Below are 20893 nucleotides of genomic sequence, written 5' to 3' on the forward strand. Positions count from 1 at the left end.
CTGTGTTTGTGGGAGAAACATTAAGAAATATTAAACACTCCCTAGCATAGCAGATTTAAAAGTTCTGTGGACATACATTCAGGTACTATGAACATAAAAGGCATTAAAGGAAGTGCCATTTTAGTTAAAGCCTCAAGGATTGGGATAGGGTGTTGTTATCCTAGACCCCAGAGGTAACTCACTCAGCTGTCACATGTTTGGCCTTTACTCCTGGAGTGGGAAGAAAGGATTTTTTTTTCCCCTGAAGCTCTCCTAATCCTCTTGCCTCTGCTCCCAATTGCTAGAATTATAGGTGTGTCCCAGCGCACCCATCCAAGCTCTTAATACAGAAGAATACAAACTTATTAAAATGGTCTGACTCCTCATGGCCACGGATGGAACCAAGGAGAAAACAAAATTCACATCTATCTACCATGGAGTAGAGTATACTTGTGTATAAGGTGATGCGGTAATGGTCTTCATGCTCCTGTACCAGACATGCCAGCACGGACAACGGAGCAACAAACAGGAGAGGGTGAGCCGAAGGAACGCAGTGAGACAGGGAGGGAGGCTGAGCCGATGGACGGTAACAACGAGTGAGACGAATGGGAAGGATTTAAAGTTTGAGGCTGCAAGGGAGAGGTTCCCATGGAAGGTCTTGGCGTATAAAATAGACTGAACGTTGACGTGGTGAGAAAAGCAGGTTATCGTTAGACTATCGAGCAGTGTGCTCAACCTTCCTAATCTGGGACCCCCACCATGAAGTCACTTTTATTATTGCCACTTCATAACTGCAATTTTGCTACTGTTACAAATTGTAATGCAAATTTTGGTTTTGGATGGTCGTAGGCAACCCACATGAAAGGGTCATTTGACACACACACACACACACCATGAGCCACTGCTGTAGACCATTCATTAGCTGAGGTAGGGTAGTTTTATAAATTCCCACCTACCACCAGCTCCTGACTTTTTTTTGTGTGTGTGTCCATAAATAGCCTTCACTGTCAACTCCACGTATCTTAAATCAATCTTGAAAAATGTGTGCTCTCAGGCCAGCAAGATGGTTCAGTGATCAAGGGAGCTTACTCTGAAGCATAGCCTGAGTCCAGTCTCCAGCCTACATAACAGAAGGAGAGCCCACATCTCCGCTTACTCTAACTTTCACGCCTATGCTCACACACTTTCTTCTAAAAGTGATTTACCAAAAATAAAAAAAATAAAACGTAAAATGCAGTCCATATTTTTGCAGAGTACAGCCCGTTGTAGAATATCCTATAATCTGAGCCTGTCTGACAGTTCACTCATGGTGGCAGGTGTGTTTAAGCCCCTCACTCAAGAGACAGAGGCCTGTGGACCACTGAGTCCAAAGCCAGCCTGGTCTACTTGCATAGTTCCAGGCCAGACAGCTACAAAAACCTCTGTGCTATATGGAATCTTAATTGTATCCCTCTCAGGAGACATGATCCTAGCTTTTGGTTTTGCATTTCTTTTTGTTTTTTGGGTTTTTTTTGTTTTGGTTTGGTTTGGTTTTTCGAGACAAGGTTTCTCTGTGTAGTCCTGGCTGTCCTGGAACTCACTCTGTAGACCAGGCTGGCCTCGAACTCTCGAACTCAGAAATCCGCCTGCCTCTGCCTCCCAAGTGCTGGGATTAAAGGCGTGTGCCACCACCGCCCAGTTTGGTTTTGTATTTCAAGACAGGGTTTCTCTATGTGGTCCTGGCTGTTCTAGACCAGGCTGGCCCCAAACTCGGCTCTGCCTGCTCTGCTTCCTGAGTGCTGGAATTGAAGGTGTTTGCCACCATACCAGCCATATTGTAGCTTTTGGTTTTTCAAGTTTTTCTTTATTTCATTTATGTGTGTGTGGAGTTCAAGGGACAACTCAACTTAAAAGATTCAGTTCTCTCCACTGAGTAGATCAAACTCAGGTCTGTCAGGCATAGTGGCAAATGTCTTTACTGGCTGAGGCATCTTGTTCTAGCTTTTCACATCGTCCTGCCAGATTAAGGCAAGCAGCAGAGTGTAGCAGTAGGGCAGGAAATGGGGTTTCGGTTCAGACCTGTGTTAAACCCTTTTATCTACCAAATAGCACTTTTCTTGAGACAAAATTACAATTTAACAGTGAGGGTGAGGATTGTCCTCAAGACAAGTGTCTTATTGCCAAGTACCTCCTGGGTCCCACCCCACCCCTTAAATTAGGCTACTCTGTTTTCAGTGTTCCCAGTGAGCTGAGCGGGAAGGTTTGTTTATAGACCATAGAGGCAGTAACAAAAGAAGATTGGGCCTCTGCATTGCTCTCCTTAGAAACCTAGGTCAGGGAGACAAAGGAAACAAAACTGGCCAATACAGGTAACTTCAGGGGCTTTTGTTTTTTGTTGTTGTTTTCCTATGAAAGAATTAAGGCATAGAAAACTTTGCTGTCATACCAATGAAACTGGTTTGGCATATTTGATTATTTCTCTAATCTTGATTTCTCAGGTCCATTTCAGTCTGGTGACTTGGAGTTTTGTGGATTAGCCAGGTCTTGTGGATACTGATCGTACTCCAAAATTGTCTCGTTTATTCTGGGAGTGGACTCAGGACTTCATGTGTGTTAGGCAACATTCAACAACTGAACAATATTCTCCAGCTGAACAATAAACCGAGTTGTATGTTTCTGGAAGTAAACAATTCCAACAGCTGGGAATGGTAGTATAAACCTGCAATTCCAGTACCTGGGAAACCAAAGCAGGAGGATTGTGAGTTCAAGGCCAGTCTGGGCTACATATGGAGATTCTACCTAAAAATAAAACAAGTCCAACAGATAGTTTGGGGTGGAATTCACCAAAATATCATAGGTTCCATCAAATCTGATTTTTTTCAAAAGCTCTAACCCAAATGCTTCCTTTCCCCTATCCAGCAGTTTTTGTTTGTCCCTGGGGGTTTAGGCTGTACAATATTGACCTACCCTTTTACGATGTTAGCTGTGGGACAGCCTCACGATATTTGGCAGTTTCTACAAAGATCTGGAGCTTATTTCCAGCCAGACATAAACACATCCCTTGGGGGCCAGAGTCAAGAGTCTTGACACAGCCTTGTACCCTGCCACACACAGACTCAAGAGTGCACTTTCACCCTGCTTTCTAGCGTCCAGTTTATTTTTGTTACTGCAGGACCTTCGTTCTTTTTCAAAAGACAAGGGTTTATAGCCCAGGCTTGTCATGAACTCGGCCTCCACCTCCCAAGTCCTGGGCTTACAGGTGTGCACCATCATGCCTAGCTTCCCATTTTACCCCCAAAAGAGAGAGGGAGAGGGGGGAGGAAAGGGAGAGAGAAGAGAGGAAGGCCTTTTGCATGCCAGGCAAGGACTTGATCACTGGACTATATACTTCCAGCCCCAAGGTTGTATTTAAGTGTAGAAATATTCCTAAAGAGACCCAGTTGTGGCCAATGTCTTGGGCAGGCAAAAAAACAAAACCGGTGGGATTTGCGTAGGATGCCATGGGTAAATCCTGACCCTCCCAGGCCTGTTTTCTAGAGAAAGATCCTTTAGCCCCTTCATATGAGCCCAACCCCTCCTGTATCAGCTCTAAAGGAGCTCCGGCTGCGGTGAAAGGTTCGTGTCGCATACAGAGAGAACTTGGGTCGGCACACCCCGCTACCCTACTAAATGTCATTTTAGACTATAGACTGAACTGAGATCCTGCACATCAACAGGCTCCGACAGACTTCGGGTTTACTCTGAAACCTGAAAGGCAGGACCTGGGCTGGCCAGCTCGTGACTGCAGGGCGGAACCTTGATGCTCTCGCCGCAGCAGGCCGGCGGAAAGCGCTAAGGGAAGCCCGCGCCTGCGCGTCGCCATCTTTCTAAAGGCGTGTACGTCCTGTCATTCGTTCTTCCCTGCGCCGGGCTGGCCACTGGCGGGGTGGGGCGGGGCCGGCCATGGCGACCGGGGAGCTCCGCGGGCATGCGGTGCGGATGTCCAGCCAGGGGTCCCAGCCTGGCGCGGCTCTCGACAGCGTGGCAGGAGCTGCGGGGCTGCCCTCCGCACAGAGCGGCGGCGCGGCCCTCCGGCTCGGGGAACGGCCGCCCCCCGCCATGGAGAAGCGGGGACCCTACTTGGTGACGCGCGCACCTTCCATTCAGGCTAAGCTGAGTGAGTGCGGTGGGCTGCGTGAGGGTCGGTGCACGAGCGGGCTGCTGTGGCCTGGGGTCGGGCCCTAGAGCCCGGTGATCTTGTCCCCAGAGGGCAAGGGGTTTAGGTGCAGTCCTCTCCTGTCCCCGAGAGCCCGGAAAGAGCGGAATGGGGAAGACCCGGCTGACCTAAGACCCTTTGACTTCCAGAAAAGCACCGGGACCATGCCAAGGCCGTTCTACGGAGAAAGGGCATGCTGGGTGCCTTGACGAACCGCCCCGATTCTTCAGGGAAAAGGTCTCAGTGGGCTTTACTTCCTCTGTGTCAGCAGCTTCCAGAGAAGGCCTTATCCCTTCCTGCTTGGGAAACAGGGCACTGTTTAAGGTTGAGCTAGCTAGCTTATCTGCTGGCACCTTAAGAATGGGAACTAGGAGAGATGGGGGTGGGAGGGAGAGAGAACGAGAACAGCCTCTCTACTCGTTAAGACTGTGCTGGTATCACGAAATAGGCTCTGTAATAGGGGAGTTCCATCAGTGCGTAGATAGGATATTCATTAAAGGATGCGATGGTGGCTGGAGTCCCAGGAGTGAAAATGGTGAGCCCATGAAGTGTTTTGGGGAGTTTTAAAAAGCAGAATGGTACGCTCTTAGAGCTGAATAAGACCTCACGTAGCCGTTTATAGCTGAATGTTGAAACTCAAATGTGAAAGGATTTGCCTGGGACCCTCTGGTTAAGGCGGAGAGTTGCTGCTTTACCCGGTTCATGAAATGGGGAGGTGTGCCTTTCCCAGGAGCTTTCAGTGTAGTAGAGTGGGCCAGAAAAGAATCTGAGGAGCCGGAGCCAACTGCACAGAGCAGCAGGTCGTGGTGGCTGAGACCGGGTAGAAGGAAAGTCTGAGATGGTCCAGTCAGTTCTTTCTGCGTAGGGACCAGGGCTCTGGCCTTCCCTGTGAAATGCCTGTGCTTTCTTCCCTGCCCCATCTCAGGTCAGTGAAGTTTAACAAGGGCTATACTGCTCTTAGCCAGAGTCCAGATGAAAACCTGGTGTCCCTTGACTCTGACAGGTGAGTGCTTTCCTTGGAAGTAGTCAGGAGTGACTTGAACAGCACAGCAGATTGCTTGATGCCCTTGCCTGCTGCCTCTCTCCCCCAAGGCCCTTCATGTGCGTTTCAGAGCTCCCCTCTTTAAGTGCCATCCCTTCCAGGGATGACATGGCTGGAAGAGTTCCTGTCCTATTATGCTTGCACTTTTAGTGAGAATGTCTGTTTCTGCTGGAATCCTCTGAGGGAGCCATCGGTACTCACTGGGACTCTGGGCTTGAGTTCTCTGGTGTGTAGTCTTTGCTTCACGAGTCCTTCAGACCCCCTTGCATGTCCTTGTCGCCGTTTGCAGCTGTGCTACATAGATGTCCCCTGGACTGATTGTCTTCCTCTTCTCCTAGTGATGGGGAGCTGGAATCCAGATACTCCTCCGGGTATTCCTCTGCAGAGGCAAGTCCAGAGCGCCTGTCTGTGCAGTGTCAGGCTGCAGGCAGCACCACCACCACGGCCAAAATGTTTGTTTGGTGCCTGCTGTGTGCACAGCACGGTGCTAGCTTCCACTCTGCCCTCTAGTCTTCCACTATACCCTCTTCCCTAAGCAGAGATAACAGGCGTCTTAGGATGGCTGTTGAGATTCAGGAGACTATATATCCTCAGGGCTAGAAGTGATCTCAGAAGGCCATAATCTAGGAATCCTCTTGGTAGGTTCCAGCTGAGTGTTTATAAACTGCTGGGATGCTTCTTGTGATTGGCCATGCACTACGCCTAAGAAGTATTGCTTGCTGCCCTCTCCCAGCAAACTAAAACTCCTTCTTTGGGTAGTTTCCAGGTCTTCTGTTTCTTGCAGCCTGGGCCCACTGGTCATAGGCCTGCCTTCCAGTGTCGAAAGGTAACACAAGTCTTCCCTTTCTTTCTCTGAGTCAGCATTCAGCCCTCCCCCACCCATCGTCCGCTGGGCTTGCTTTCCTCAGTTCCATCTCTGGGAATAGCCTGAGCATAGCCCCTAGGCTGGTCTTTAGGACATCTTTCCAGATTGATTGTCTCAGAGAGAACCAAAGGGACAGAAAATTCTCAGCCAGGCACAGTGGCATGTGCCAGTACCAGTACAAAGGCGCTGCAGTGGGGACAGGCCCACACTGGGTAGCTCCTTCATTCTCCTAGGAGTCTTTGGCTAATCTCAGTTTTTGCAAAGGAGAAAACAGCCTGCACATTGTATGCTCCTTATATGTCTAAGATGTTAAGATTGTCAAAAGCTAAGAAAATTCTGTCAAGAATCACAAGTCTTAAAAGTTTCCTAGCCTCACTGATGTCCTGCCTGCCAGGACACTGGTGGAACCAGGCTGACTTTGCAGGAGCCCAACAGCACAGAAGGAACTAGCAGACAAAGCTGTCCCCTACCCCTTTCTGCTATCCCACTAACACTCTGGCCTATTTTTCTGTTGTCAACCTTCCTTCCCCTTTTGAAACAGTTTCCTCTCTACATAGCGTTGGCTGGCTTGGAACTCACTATGTAGACCAGGCTTGCCTTGAACTCAGAACTGCCTGCCTGTCTCTCAAGTGCTGGGATCAAAGGCATTGGGCCACCACAGAGGACAGCCCCATATTCCTGAATCTTGACAGGGATACCTGGGTTTCCAGTGGGGAAAGCTAGTACACTGATTTTTTTAAAGTGAAGACTGGCTGGTTCTCAGCCTCTGGGGAGTTCCTCACTGCTGGAAAGACCCTGCAGGGTGAGGGTGACCCTTCTGTAATGCAGGATGTGCAGCTGGCCTGGGGCTAGGTAGAGCAGGGACAAGAAGCCTCGGTGTGGTGACAGGGACCTGCCTTTAGGCAGCAGCTCTGTACGCCTCGCATCCTGTTTTACAGTTCTCCCTTCTTCCTTTAGCAGGTGAACCAGGATGTGAGCCGACAGCTGCTGCAGGACGGATATCACCTGGATGAGATTCCAGACGACGAAGACCTGGACCTCATTCCTCCCAAGCCTGTCGCTTCTTCTACATGTTCTTGCTGCTGGTGCTGTCTTGGGGATTCTTCCTGTACCCTCCAGTAGCCATAACCCTCCAGGATGGGCCGATGGCCCTGATGGCCCTTCACAGCTCAGTGCACTGGGTACCGCTACCAGCCTAGAACCACTGGAGGCACTGACCTCTGGGCGTAGGCCAGTGGCCTACAGGTAGCCCTCACCTGGTGCTTCTCATGTCAGAGGCCCCCGTCTGGGTCATAGGTGATACATGGAAGTCTGCAGGTTCCACTGGGGCAGTTTCAGGAAGCCACTTTAGTAACGGCGGGAGGAGAGACTTTCTGTGGTTCTTAAGCTGCTGACAAGGATTGCTAAGAAAACCATACAGACATTCTGACATGTTTGTCAAGGTGTTCTGAGGAGGGAGAAGAAAGAACTCCTCCACTCAAGGCTGTGCTGGGGGGCGTGGTGGGAGACAGAGAACAGCACTTTATGGCTTGCAGGGGGAATCTGAAAGAGTACAACTGGGACCAAGTCAAGAAAGCACCAAGCGGGTTGTTCCTTAGGTTATATCTTGTCTGGTTATGGCAAGGACTCTAGTTTAATGATGGACTTGAGACATTCTGCTGGTCCTGCTGTCTGGATGGGCTTAGTAACTCTGTCAGCTCTTCTCCCATTAGACGAGAACTGCTCTGTCCTATATGTTTCTCTGTAGTTCGTTCCTTGGCCTTGGAGAATTTTTCCACCTGTTTTTTTTTTTTTTTTTTTTTTTTTTAGGTAAAAATTGGATTGGCTGCTGGGGCTGTCACCAGAAACCTGCAGTTTTTGTGATTGCCAGCAGAGGGAGCTGCTGGGAAGTCAGTGCCTTCCTAAGTTTAGCCTATTAAGCTTTTGAGAAGTATTGACGGGTATCCTGGTATGTGACTGTGGCCTACATGGAAATGTTTAGACAGGATGGGGAGGAGAGACCTAAGCCAGCTCCTGGACCCCACTTGAGTTGGTGAATCTGCAGTGGAAGGGGCCTTCCCTCTAACAAGGCACACTCCTCTCCCCCAGCACAGGGCTCACAGGCTGGAGCTGTAGTGCTGGTGGGACACTTGCCTAGCATGTGCAAGGCTAGGGGGTGGGGGATGGGGCGCACAAAACAAAACAAGCCTGTGGGTGAGCACAGCTCAATCCCAAGCCTGAACACAACAAATGCAGGAAGAATTTCTTCTGCTCTACAAAGCCTCTTCCTGGAATTTAGTTTTCCCAGACCCTCTTGCCCAGGATTCTCGTCTTTATCTTACCCAGGTGTGTGGTGAGGCTTGGGGTAAATACAGTTTCCAGCATGAGGGGTACAACAGTCAGAGTTAGGGGTTAGGCACCACAGGTGACTGACTGTCCTGCCCAGTGACTACTAGAGGCTTAGGAGGAATGTTATGCCCACTCTGTCCTTTCACAAATAGTAGCAGAAAGGGTAAGATCAAGAGATAAGGCCTTCCCCGTTACTTGACCACAAACCTGTCCTTATGATTGCTGCCAGTGCCTAGCAGGGGGTTTTGTTGTTCTCGGGCTGTGGAAGGTTGAAAAGCAGTATACCATGTCTAGGGGCTTCTCACTCAACTGTCTGGCAGCATCACAGGAGGAAAGATGGGACAGAAACCAGAGGCACATCTGCTTGGTTCTTGGGTTGGGTCACAGATGCTGTGTTCTGCAGTGGGAGTCTGTAACTCTGTGCAAGGATCTCATATTCTGAGCACTTTATGGAAGGCCTGCAGGGAAGAAACACAATCCATATCCCGGCCTTCCAGAACTCTGCAGAGGTGGAGACCTCGGTGCAAAGGGAATAGCTATGGTACAGAGCAGAGAAAGACTTGGTGGTAGGGCTCGGTGAGGCCAGCAGTGCTTGTGGAACTGAAGTGTGGCTTCTAGTACTATTTGGTTAAAAGAGGGCAGCCCAGGCATTTGGCAGCTCCTGGGGGTGGGCAGTATCCCCAGACCACACCCTCTGCGGTGGTTGTTGCTGTAGTTAACATTGAGGTACTCGGCTGGAACTGTCCCTGGAAGGAAAGTTCTTGAGCTGGGTGGCCTTGTGCGGGAAAGCATTACTTGTGGAGAAAGCTCAAGAATGTCCAGCTGGGAGGGTGGAAATGGACAGCTGTTAGGGGCTGGACGAAAACAACACCGATAAAGGCACTATGGTGCCCACATCGTAACTGCCTTAATTCTGAGGGCTGGGTGTTCTGCAGGAGGCAGTCCCTGGGGAGGAGTGCAGCTGAGCCTCCTCAGGAGTGGCTCTCCTGTGTTTACACTGCTCCTCAGACCTCTTTCTCGGCTTGCACTTTCACAATCTGTTATAATAAATGCAATCCTGGTAGTGAGCTGTGTTGTGTTGCAATGGGTTTTTTGTTTTTGTTTTGTTTGAGGCGGTTTTTCTGCATGCACCACTACCACCCAGCTTTGGTTTTTATTTTTATCTTATATGTGTGTGTGGGGGTGCACTTAAGTGTATGTGCACCACATACATGCAGGTGCAAGAGTCCACGGAAGTCAGAAGAGGCGGCAAATCCCTTAGAACTGGAGTTATGATTGTGAACCACCCCATGGGAGCTGGGAATGAAACCTGGGTTCTCTGCAAAAACAGCAAGTACTTTTTAACTGCTGAGTCGTCTCTCCAGCCCCCAATACTTAACACTAGCCTAAGCTGTATGATAACCTCAACAATAAAGGGGCTAGGAGGATGGCTCAGTTGTTAAAGTGCTTACCAGGCAGGTATGAGGACCCAAGTTCGAATCCCTGAGCCCTCATCCCAAGCACCCAAATAAGAAGCCAAAGGTAGTGGCACACACCTGTAATCCCAGTTCTGAGGAGGTCAAGACAAAGGACCACTGAGACCTGCTGCTAGTCAGTCAGTCTAGCTGAACTGGTGAATTCCAGGCCAGTGACAGACACTGTCTTTAAAAGGGTAGATGGTTCTTGAGGAATAACACGTGGGTCCGTGTGCACATACATAACCATGTGCGAACACCAGAAAACAGCCATGATGAAGCAGAAGCAGAACTCTAAAGCCAAGCTTTGGAACATGAAGATAGTCTCAGAAAAAGGAAACTATAACAGCAGAAGGCCTGCCTGCAAGCTGTCCAACTGAGGCTGGAGCTGGCTTCCTCTCCCACCCCTTCCTGGAATCCAGCCTGCCCACCCCCTGGAGGCTGTATGAAGAATAAAACCCAAACTGGACAACATCAGAGAGCTCCTTCTTCCCACAATCAGGGGCAGGCAGACCAAAGGCTGACTGCTCTTTCCTCTGTATCCTCAACACAAGTGATCTAACTTGACAGAGCAGGAGGGAATGAGCTTCATTAGTCCACTGGCCTCCCACTCCCCTCCCCTCCCCTCCCCTTCCCTTCCCTTCTCTGCAGCTGAGAGGATGCTGAGCTAACGCTGGGTGATGCATGTTTGGGGCAGACTGGTTGCCTCTTTAGTGGACACACCCGACTCACGTAAAGTAGTGTTGAGAGTACAGTGGCCGGCCGGCCTCAGGCTTCACACAGACCCCCTCGTCCGGAAGATGGTCCAGCCTGGGAATGCTCTGGAGTCACTAATGCCAAATTCATTATTTCTAATCCAGTATACATTCAAAGAGTGCACAACAGGGACAGGGATTGGGCTGGATCTGAAATGTGGAACTGGCCAGGGTATAGGTGATGGGCAGAGAGGCTAAGAACTGGTCTCTACAGCAGACAGCAGGCCCGGAATATCAGCAGATCCTTGGGCAAAGTAAGCTTCAGTAAAACACTCTCGTTGGCCCCAATGAAGAGCACCCCACCACGCTCCAGAGGGATCTCTGCTTGTACTGTGGGTGTGATAGCTGTCACTGCCCCTTGGACCATCAGAAGGATGCTGGCAGAGTCTAGTGTCAAGACTTTGTATTCAGTCACAGAGCCAGGGACCTGGTGGAAAGAAGCGATGGAATAGTATAGTTCACACTCTGCTCCTGGGTTCTAGACCACCTCAGGGGCTCTGCTGCCTCCTTTCCCACTCTTCAGGCTCTTGGCACCATAAAGGTCCATATCTCATCCCTGGCAGAGAAATAGATGGGCTCTGTGGCTGCCCCGACTGGGTGGGCTTGACAGGGAACCCAGCCCCAGGTATAATAACCCTGTGAGTCTGACATGCTATACCAGGACACCCTCTAGGTCCACCTACTCACCTCCATCTTCATAACCGTGAAGTCTGGCACAGGGGGGTCAAAGATACAGAGATAGGGGTCATCTTGACTCTGTGCTGGGGCAAACAGCCTGTCCTCGCTGGGGCTAGGTGTATAGTTCAGCATTTCACACAGGGTTGGCACATCAATGAATTTGGGTGTCAGGCCGGCACGGACGGTATTGTCGGAACACGCCATGCATTCCACGCAGTCTGGAGACAGATAAATGTCATGCAACAAGATGAAGTAAGCATGGAGTTTGGCTCTCCAGGGCTGGGCCTCCTAACTTAGGCCATGCCAATACCTATAAACCGGGCTAAAACGTGTGGATAGCATTGTGGGAAAATATGTGAAGGTACCAGGCCCCAAATTATGTTAACCCCTGCATTCACAAGGTTTCTGCAACAGAATCCTGTGAGTGGATAAGCTGCCAACAGTCAAACAGGACATCCAGTCAGACATGATGGTTCATGCCTATAATCACAGCACTCACACGGCTGAGGGGTGGAGCTGCCATACGGCTGAGGGGTGGAGCTGCCATACGTTTGAGGCCAGCCTGGGCTACAGAGTGAACCTCTGTCTTAAAACAAGAACAGCAACAAAAGGGAGGCTCAGCGGGTAAAAATGCTTGATATGCAAGCGTGAGCACCTGAGGTCAAATGCCAAAAAACGCACTTTAAAGCCAGTGTGTAGCACAAACAGTGGTAATCTCAGCACTCCTGTTGGGAGTTAGGAGAATCTCTGGAAGTTCACAGGCCACCTAGATTGGAGTCTGTGGTGGAAAAAAACAAACAAAAAACAAAAACCAGAAAAACAAACAAAAAATCAAAACAAAAGAGACCCTCAAACCAAGTAGAATGAACCCCAACCCCTAGGCTGTCCTGAGCTCCACGGGCCTCCTTTGGTCCACGTGTACCTGTGTTCACACACAAAGCATCTTTTTGTTGCATCAGCCATATTTTAGTGTAAAAACCTCTCCGGGCAGGTAGCATTCGTTGGTATGTAATCACAAGTGAGAACAGAGAGAACAGCAGCTTTGTCCAGTTTGGCTTGGCTCAGATGGATTTCCACTCCTCAAAGGGGCTTAACATCTTATGTTATAAGCTTATGTCATACGGTATATGTTATGAACTTGTAGCTCGTAGCAGATTATGAGCAGAATCTACCGAGCTGGCAGCCACCATCCATTCTGGCTCAGTCACCCCACGGTCACCAACCTCTCTTTCATCCACACGGACAAACAAGTCCCAAGGGGGATGGCAGTGGGGCACACCACTGAAATGGACTCACCTCCCCTCAGGTAGGCATGGGGCATGTTGGCCTCCAGAAACATGGCTTCCCCAGGCTTCAAGGTAAGCAGGTTCAGGAAGTAGATGGCGAAACATCCGATGTCACCAGGGTACTGCTGGTGCAGCTGTAGCAGGAGCTTCCCATGAATGTCCTCCATGCTGTTTCCGTCAAATACTGAGGGTCACAGAGCATCCCAAGGCCACTAAGACACGCATTGCAGCCACGGCTTTACCCTGACAAGGGATTCTTGGTGAACCGTCCCTGCCTGTATGAATGCAGCTCTTAGGCAGGGCCTCTCCTTAAATATCCCTCATCTTTGCACAAAAAAACCATCTCTCACCTCAACCACGTGCAGGTCTGGCCTGGCTACAACAGCTGGGCATTGTGGTGCACAGTATGATCCTAGCACCCAGGCCAAAGGCTCACCATGAGTGAAGGGTAGACAGACCAGACTACAGAGGATGACCCTGTCTCAAATGATACAGGCTAGGGACCGACCTCAGTTGGTGGAGTGCTTGCCCAGCAGGCATGCAACCCTAGGTTTGATCCTAATTCCCACAAAACAAACAAACAAACAAACAAACAAACAAAAACAGGGATGGTGGCACATGCCTGTAATCCCAGCACCCGGGAAACGGAGGGAGGAGTGTCAGAACAGTAAGGCCATTCTTGGCTATATAACAAGTTTGAGACCAGCCTTGGGTACAAGAAACCTCACCTCAAAAGGAGATAGGGAGAAAAAAAAATTGTATGAAAAATATTTAAAACCCATATACTGCCGGGCAGTGGGGACGCATGCCTTTAATCCCAGCACTTGGGAGGGAGAGGCAGGTGGATTTCTGACTTCGAGGCCAGCCTGGTCTACAGAGTGAGTTCCAGGACAGCCAGGGCTATACAGAGAAACCCTGTCTCGGAAAAACCTTAAAAGTAAATAAATAAATAAATAAATAAAAATAAATAAATAAAACCCATATACCACTAGCATCTCCAGTTCAGATCATGACAAAAACATCTCCTGACAATTACCCAGAAACAGTCTCTGATTAGGGACCACTTACAGCTCTTACAGCTCGGAGTCTATTGCAGACAGGGAGGTAACCCGAAAGCGTCGTGAAGAGTGCCATATTCCCTATTAACCAAGGGCTTCCCTTCTGTTAGTACTTCAACTCCCTCCCATGTCTCAGGAAGTCTGTCCATCTTAGCAAACCTGGATGGTTGCCTTCCCCAGAGAGCGCACAGGCCACAATGTGCTATGGGCCAAAACATGCGCTGGAAACTGACCGGCCAAGAGAAGAAGAGCTCAGCCCGGGCTGGAGGAATGAGGGAGGGGTAGGGGTGGGAACAGGGTGAACAGAGTTTCCTGGAGCATGCAGACAAGGGAGGATGTATTCAGGATGTGCAGGACCCACAATAAAGAAAGCAGCAGTGTTCCAAGTGGGAGAGAGGTTTGGGTCTTCATAGAGACACTTGCTCAGTGGCTATTCTGCTAAACACTAGGACGGAGGTGAAGTCTCTGGCCTAGAGAACCTGGGTTTGAACAAGTGAGTATGTGGTGCTAAGGAATCCCTGCATACCTGGATGTCAGAACAGAGCGTGGGCCAAGGTTCTCCAAGAGTATGCAAGCAGAGAAGATACTCAAACCATGACACAGAACAAGAGGGCACGCTCAGGTGAGAGAAAGTGGCTGTGACACAAGCCCACACAGCAGGGAAAGATGGAACCCGAAGAGGGCTCTGGGCTGCCTGGAGAAGGAGCTGGCCTGTCAGGCAAGGAGCTGCCACGTAAAATGCTGTCAGCCTTGTTTCTCACTGTGTGTGTTGACTCTGCAGACAACAATGACACGACCACACCCACCCCCTCACTTCCTGAACTGTTAGCACAAGGTCGGACATCTAGGAAGGCTTTAAGGAAGAACTTAATAGTTAGGAGCACACGGCTTGAGTCCTCCAGAGAAGGATATGCTCCTTGGCCCCTTCCTGCTCTCCAGGCCCCTAAATGCAAGTCTGCCCCGTGGGAAGCAGCTGGACGGTTAGGAAGAGTTTAGTAGGAATGCCTGGGTACAGGGCCCTGATAGAATCCTCTAGGCCAGTCTGCTTCCAACCACCTCAAGAAAACCAGTTTGGAAGAAGCACTCAACCTGGGGCCTCACGCCACCAAGACTGGGAAAGAAACGGTAGCAGCCGATCTTAGGACCATCTAAGTCTGGCCCCTTTTAGTGTCCTGCTCGATGAAAAGGGCCAGCAATCCTGTCTCCATGGCTGCATCCATCCATCCTGTGTTGGGAGCCCAGGTTCTGTACCCACCCAGGCCTCTGCCACACCCACCTTGCTGGGAGACCCGCTTCACCAACAGGTTAAGCTGTTCCACCACCACCTTCTTCTCACTCTTCATCAGATGGGAAAAGCAGTTCTTCACAGCAGAGGCCATGGCCGCAGGATCACCACCCACGCTCTGCCTCAGCTGTACTGCGGCAGTCTCTCCAATCAGCGACTGGAACTCGGGCACCTCTGCAGGGTGGCCAAGGCAAGGAGATGTCAAGAACGGGGATGACAGAACACTGAGAAGTGAAGCCTTCCCACCACATCCCTAACCAAAGACCTATCAGCACTACACAAACCTTGCTGTGTAAACATAGCTCACAACCGGCCCTCAGCAACCACACCTGAGCCTGATCTCACTCCCCGGCCCACTGGCCTCTAAAACTGCCTCATGAGGCCAAGATCCCTTTAGCCTCTGCTCTCTGTCTCTATTTCCCCCATGGCCCAGGCTCCTCCTATGTTCCAGGCCCAGTACATGTACCCTCAGCATTCCTGCCCAACCTTACTCTTCAGAAAGGTCACAATCTCCTCCACTGGCCGGAAACCACACAAGCCCTGGAAGGAGGTGAGGGCAATGGCCATTTCTGGCTTGTGGTTGGCATCAGGGTAGTGCTCTGGAGCCAGGAGATGCAGCTTCTCTGCCAGCTCCTGTGGAGGGGCAGTGGAGGACAACAATTGGGGTACAGCTACCATCGTCAGGGGTACCACCAGCCTCTGCAGTCTCTGCTGCCCTCCCGCTCCATTTACCAGATAACAGTGGCTTCTTACCTAGGGCAATGAACCCAGTCAAGGTATCATGCAGAAACTTGGGGTTCAGCCAACCCAGAGCAGAAACATGGGCCAGGGGAGAGTTGGGACAGACTTAAGAGGCCTGGCCTGTGGCTCAGGAACCCTAAACAGCAGGCACATAAGCTGTGTGACATGGGTAAATGATCTTGGGGGGAGGTAGAGTTAGAAATATCTGGAGTCTCAGGCCATCCTCAGCTACATAATGAGTCTGAGGCCAGCTTGGGTTTTGTAAGACCAGTCTTTAAAAATCCCCAAATTAGGGGTTGGAGAAGTGGCTCAGCGGTTAAGAGCACTTGCTGCTCTGGCAGAGGGCTCGGGTTATTACCCAGCATCCACATGGTGGCTCACAACCATCCGTATCTCCAGTTCTAGGGGATCTGATGGCTTCTTCTAACTTCCAAAGTCACCAAGTATGCATGTGATGTACAAACATACATGGAGGCAAACATGCAAACACATAAAATAACCTTTTAAAAGGGGGCTGGAGCTATAGCTCAGTGGTTAAGAGCACCAGTTGCTCTTCCAGAGGACTTGGGTTCAGTTCCTTGCACCCACATGGCAGCTTGTGACTGTCTGTATCTCCAATCTCAGGGGACTTAAAGCCCTTTTCTGGCCTCCCCGCACACACTATACTGATGGAGTGCACAGGTCTACATGCAGGCAAAACACTCATGCACATAAAATAAAAAATAAGTATTAATTTTAAAAAGAGAGTCTGCGTAAGCCAGGCTGGGCTTTGCTCAAAAAGATTATACTGTGGGGTGCAGCTGAGGCAACAGCTGAGGTGCCTGCCCTGGCCTGGAATTGTGGAGTTGAACCCTCCAAGAGAGCCAGGTGGAGAAATGGCAGATATGAATAGACCTAGGCTGGGGGAAGGGAAGCCAAGGACAAACTTAGAGACTCTCTCCTGGCATAGGCCAGTCAATTGTCCACTTACACTTAGCTTCTGTATGAGTCACCAGCATCTGTGCCTGAGCAGCCAAGCCGGGGTTAGTAAGACTTGAATTTAGCCCTGAGTTAGAGCCTAGTACCAGCAGAGGAAAGCAGCACTAAAATCTGTGGGGGGAGGTCCTCCAAAATCCCTTCCCTACCCTGACCTCTGCACCCTCTGGTCCTGTACCTTGTCAGGGTGTGCCTGGACAGACAGGGCTGTTTGCACTGAGAGTACTTTGAAGAGGAAGGGCAGGTTCCCTTTAAAGGCGTTTTTGACCTTTGGCCCTAAGCAGTCCTGGTTTTCAGCAATCCACTCGCCTAAGGTCTTCTGGGAAATACGGTTGTCAAGGATCTTGGCATCTCCCCGGGGGTGTGCCCCCATCCACAGCTGGAAGAACAGGAAAGTTGAGAAAAAAGGGAACAGCTGACAGTCCTGGTTGTATGAGGCATGTATCAGTACTCTGGCTTATGAGGTGCTGGGGAAATCAAGCCTAGGGCCTCACACACGGTAAGGAGGTAATCTACCATCATCTGTCCAGACACTCAGATGTCTCTGAAGGCATGAGTCTCAACAACAGATCTGGGAGGGCTTAGTACTCATTTATTTTTAGTCTCAAAAGACATAACTTTTGCCGGGCAGTAGTGGCACACGCCTTTAATCCCAGCACTTGGGAGGCAGAGGCAGGCGGATTTCTGAGTTGGAGACCAGCCTGGTCTACAGAGTGAGTTCCAGGACAGCCAGGGCTACACAGAGAAACCCTGTCTCGAAACCACCCCCCCCAAAAAAGAGACATAACTTTCCTGTTTTGATTTTTCTCTTCTCATAAGAAGGAATAAATTTGGGATTCATAAAAATAAAAAATTAGGGAGCTGGAGAAATGGCTCATTGGTAAGAGGTCTTCTTGCTCTTCCAAAGTATTACCAGTCGGTTTCTGGCACCCACTTCAAGAGGCTCACAACCTTCTGTGACTCCAGCTCCAATCGATCCAATGTTTCTGACCTCCACAGACACCCGCACTCACACGCACATAACCACGTGTCCACACACACACCTATACATAAAACAGAATAATAAAAATAAATTTAAAAAAATTAATGAAAGTCAAACATTTATTTATGGCTAGGAATGCTGTTATGTGCCTTTTGTCCTAGCACTTAGAACATAGAGGCTGAGAGATTGGGCATTTGAGGTCATTCTCAATTACTATAGCAAGTTTGAGGCCAGCCTGGGCATCCTGAGACAATTCCCAAAAAATCAAAACAAATGAAGATTCAGTAAGTGCTAGAGCTGCAGGGCTTCAAGAAATGACATATGTTTAAGCTGTGTGTGGTGGTGCACACCTTTGATCTCAGCTCTCAGGAAGCAGAGGCAGCCAGATCTCTTGAGTTCAAGGCCAGTCTGGTCTACAGAGCAAGTTTCAAAAGCAGCCAGGGCTACATAGAGAAACTCTGTGTGGGGGTGCAGGGGAGCTGTCTCAGATATTTTATCCTCCTTTATATGAGACAGGATCTTCGTATAGACATCAGGTTCTCCTGCCTCAACCTCCCTAGTTCTGTGATTACAGTGGTCTCATTACAGCTTTCTTTGTGCATGTATTTGCACGGGTCCCAGAACCCACATCTTCTATGGGCTGCAGAAACTCTTCCCAACTGATCCGTATGGCCTGTGTCAGATCCTTTGGTCTTACTTAGGGTAAAGTGGACTGAGGTGCAGTCGGGGTCTTACCTCTGCATATGGCATGTCCTCTGAGATCTGGGCCAGTGGGTCACTGTTAGCCAGCAGGCTTGCCACTTCGCTTTTGGAGCCCACCTTCCCCCAGGCATAATGCTGCACCACACAGGAAAGTGGGAACACTGGGGACACAGACAGAAGGTCAGTTTCCATTCCACTCTTCAGACCTGGCCCTAGTGCTGGGGAACCATGAAGAGGGGCGGGGAATCTAACTAAAGGCAGGGTCTATGGAACGACACTCCTCTCTTTCACAATCGTCGATGTTCCCATCTGTGAGATTGGCAGATGCAGATCTTGTCTGCCATGGAGAAGAACTGAGTTCGGGTGATAGGAAAGGAAAAGGAACGAACTACCCATCTCTTGGCAATCGGTCAGTCCCGAAGTGATTCGAGCGCATCCACCATTCCCCTCTCCGACCCCCAGTTGGACTACCCATAATAGATCCCATCCTTGTGGCCAGCGTCCACGGGAATGGTCACGACCCGCTAGGTCCTGCCAATATTGGTCCCCAAGACGCGACCACCACCAAGATAGCCAACACCAGTCAACGGCTCACCTCGCTGACTCGCCATCCCAGTTGTCTGAGACCCGGCTTCAGGAACGTAAGCCCTTCCCAGCAGCCTCCGCTTGTCTGCGCGCGGTGCTTCACGGGAAATGTAGTTTACAGAGCCCGCCGCCTCCTACCTGAGTAGTCAGAAGGTTCTGTTGCCCAAAAGCATTAACCTTAACTCTTGGTTTCAACACTCCTTCCTTCAGCCTTCTTTTATCCGTATGTAAGTACTGAGAACTCTCTAAGTACTACAGACTGTTCCAAGAATATATCAGAGAACAAAATAGCACTACTTTTGTGCTTTTTTTCAGGGTCTCTAGTCTAGAAAAGGGAAGTAATTCAATAAATCTTAACAGTGTGTTAAAAGGCAATAGCAAAGCATCTAGCAAGAGTCTTTAGTGCTGGAACTTGGGAATGTGCCTATACTGTACACAATTAAATAACAAGAAGTCAACACTGCCGGACAAAGGGACACACAAAGGCAGGCAGACAGACAAGCATGCAGGCAGGTACGACGCAAGAGCACACGCACACAAGCGCGCGCACACACATTGAAGGAAAAGGAGTCAGCAAAACAGAAAAGCGATACCTAGGGTTCATGATGCATTGGGTTCATATGCTATCATGAGAATTTCAGGCTTTCCCCTGAGTTGCCAGTGGTTAGAAGGTTATCGGTGTGACTATGATGGTGGCGGCAGATGTCACTTGTAGCCCCTCCCACTCCTTTGAACTTCTGTTTCTTGCTCTGTAGAATGAGGATAGTAGCATAGACCTACCAGACTTGTTGTGGGGCCTAGGAGGACTGTGAAGCAGTCAGTGCTGTGTCCATCTGACCCGCCCTCCCATCCTAGATGTTTCCAGAACCCAGCCCTCTTCCACTCTGAGCTGCTCACAAGCTGTGCATAGGATGGAGGGGAGGGGTCACCAGGAATCCTGCACAGGGAAGGCAGAGGATGGACTTCTGTTGTGGAGTAATCTTGTCATAGCCTCTGTAGAAAGTCTCTCTGACATCTGGACCTCCACAACAGAGTACAAAGAGAGAACCCAGCTGGAGAGCCAGACTTACAGCTGTCAACGCTCCTAGGAGCAGGAGAGAGGGGTTACAAACCTCGAAGGATTAGCAGGCCCAAGCATGGCAAACAGCACCAACAGGTCTTGCCCTCTCCCTTACTAAAACTGTTAGATCACAGCCCTAAAGCTAAGCACCAAGATCCACTCTCTTATGTGGCCATTCCCGAGGCTGATCACCAAGGTCCTGAAACTGATTATCAAGGACCATCGATCAAAATTCATTACTTGGCTGCACTGATAAGCATATCCAATCAGGACTTACCAACTTATCCCACCTCAGGCTCCCCCCTTTTTTTGTTTTGCAAACTATGCCTGCAGAAGCATCTGCTACTGTCTGCTCCATCCAGAGGCAGCCCGCCCCCTCTGCTTGCCCTCTCTGAGATGAATAAATCTTATGTTGAGAATTTTGAGTCCGGGCATGTTCTGTGCCTTCAGACCTTACACACATGCAAACTTGGGGTAAGAATTGATTCCCACGGTTTCTACCACATATGTCCAAGGAAAGGTGACTCGAACTGCTTTCCCAGGTGTGGATACCAACTCCCCCTGGACTCCTCTTTCTTATGTAAATCAACCTGTATTTCAAAGGAAGTGTTCCTACGTATTACTAGTAAAATGGAAAACATAAGAATCGTGTGCTTGGCAGCTCACATACTTACCACTTTGGAGTTCTATAGCCCTCCCTTGTCCCTGCTCCCCAAACCATACTGACTTGTTGAGATAAGGACTGGACACAGGCATGGGGCATGGTGGCACACACCTTTAAGTCCAGCAGTTAAGAGGCAAAGACAGGAAGATCTCTATGAGTTCCCAGCTAGCCTGTGCTACATAGTGAGACTGTTTCAAAGAGCGAGAGCGAGAGAGCAAGAGAGCGAGAAAGCAAGAGAGAGAGAGAGAGAGAGAGAGAGAGAGAGAGAGAGAGAGAGAGA

The 20893-nt window shown here is 49.8% G+C and overlaps 2 protein-coding genes across 4 annotated transcripts; one reads left to right on the forward strand and one right to left on the reverse strand.

Moving 5' to 3' along the window:
* The first annotated feature begins 3812 nt into the window (after positions 1–3812).
* Fam219b (family with sequence similarity 219 member B) lies at positions 3813–7833 on the forward strand. Of its 3 annotated transcripts, none has more exons than XM_028774419.1 (5): positions 3901–4114; positions 4303–4390; positions 5079–5156; positions 5534–5582; positions 7018–7833. In XM_028774419.1, the coding sequence occupies exons 1-5, from the start codon at positions 3901–3903 to the stop codon at positions 7180–7182; spliced, it is 594 nt and encodes a 197-aa protein (XP_028630252.1). In that variant the 3' UTR covers positions 7183–7833. The 3 variants fall into 3 exon arrangements, with proteins under 3 accessions (XP_028630254.1, XP_028630252.1, XP_028630253.1); XM_028774420.1 differs by having other exon boundaries at positions 7021–7833; XM_028774421.1 differs by lacking the exon at positions 5534–5582 and having other exon boundaries at positions 3813–4114; positions 7018–7191.
* A 2829-nt stretch (positions 7834–10662) lies between these two features.
* On the reverse strand, positions 10663–18950 carry Mpi (mannose phosphate isomerase). Its single transcript, XM_028774412.1, has 8 exons — positions 18900–18950; positions 18338–18465; positions 16799–16999; positions 15396–15537; positions 14896–15078; positions 12572–12745; positions 11285–11493; positions 10663–11024 (listed from the first exon to the last, which is right to left on the reverse strand). Exons 1-8 carry the CDS (start codon positions 18913–18915, stop codon positions 10806–10808), a joined length of 1272 nt encoding a protein of 423 aa, XP_028630245.1. The 5' UTR covers positions 18916–18950; the 3' UTR covers positions 10663–10805.
* Positions 18951–20893: the final 1943 nt, after the last annotated feature.

Source organism: Grammomys surdaster, unplaced genomic scaffold (genome assembly GCF_004785775.1).
Source record: "Grammomys surdaster isolate TR1022 unplaced genomic scaffold, NIH_TR_1.0 241, whole genome shotgun sequence".
Lineage (NCBI taxonomy): Eukaryota > Metazoa > Chordata > Mammalia > Rodentia > Muridae > Grammomys > Grammomys surdaster.

What these genes read in the sequence shown, in the direction of transcription:
- Fam219b (XM_028774419.1), top strand. Translation starts at nt 3,901, where the DNA reads ATGGCGACCGGGGAGCTCCGCGGGCATGCGGTGCGGATGTCCAGCCAG. An exon ending in TTCCATTCAGGCTAAGCTGA is followed by an intron (nt 4,115 to 4,302) that starts GTGAGTGCGGTG and finishes TTTGACTTCCAG; the next exon opens with AAAAGCACCGGGACCATGCC. An exon ending in CCGGGTATTCCTCTGCAGAG is followed by an intron (nt 5,583 to 7,017) that starts GCAAGTCCAGAG and finishes TTCTTCCTTTAG; the next exon opens with CAGGTGAACCAGGATGTGAG.
- Mpi (XM_028774412.1), bottom strand. An exon ending in GAAGCGGGTCTCCCAGCAAG is followed by an intron (nt 12,746 to 14,895) that starts GTGGGTGTGGCA and finishes TGTGACCCTCAG; the next exon opens with TATTTGACGGAAACAGCATG. An exon ending in TCACGGTTATGAAGATGGAG is followed by an intron (nt 11,025 to 11,284) that starts GTGAGTAGGTGG and finishes TCTTTCCACCAG; the next exon opens with GTCCCTGGCTCTGTGACTGA.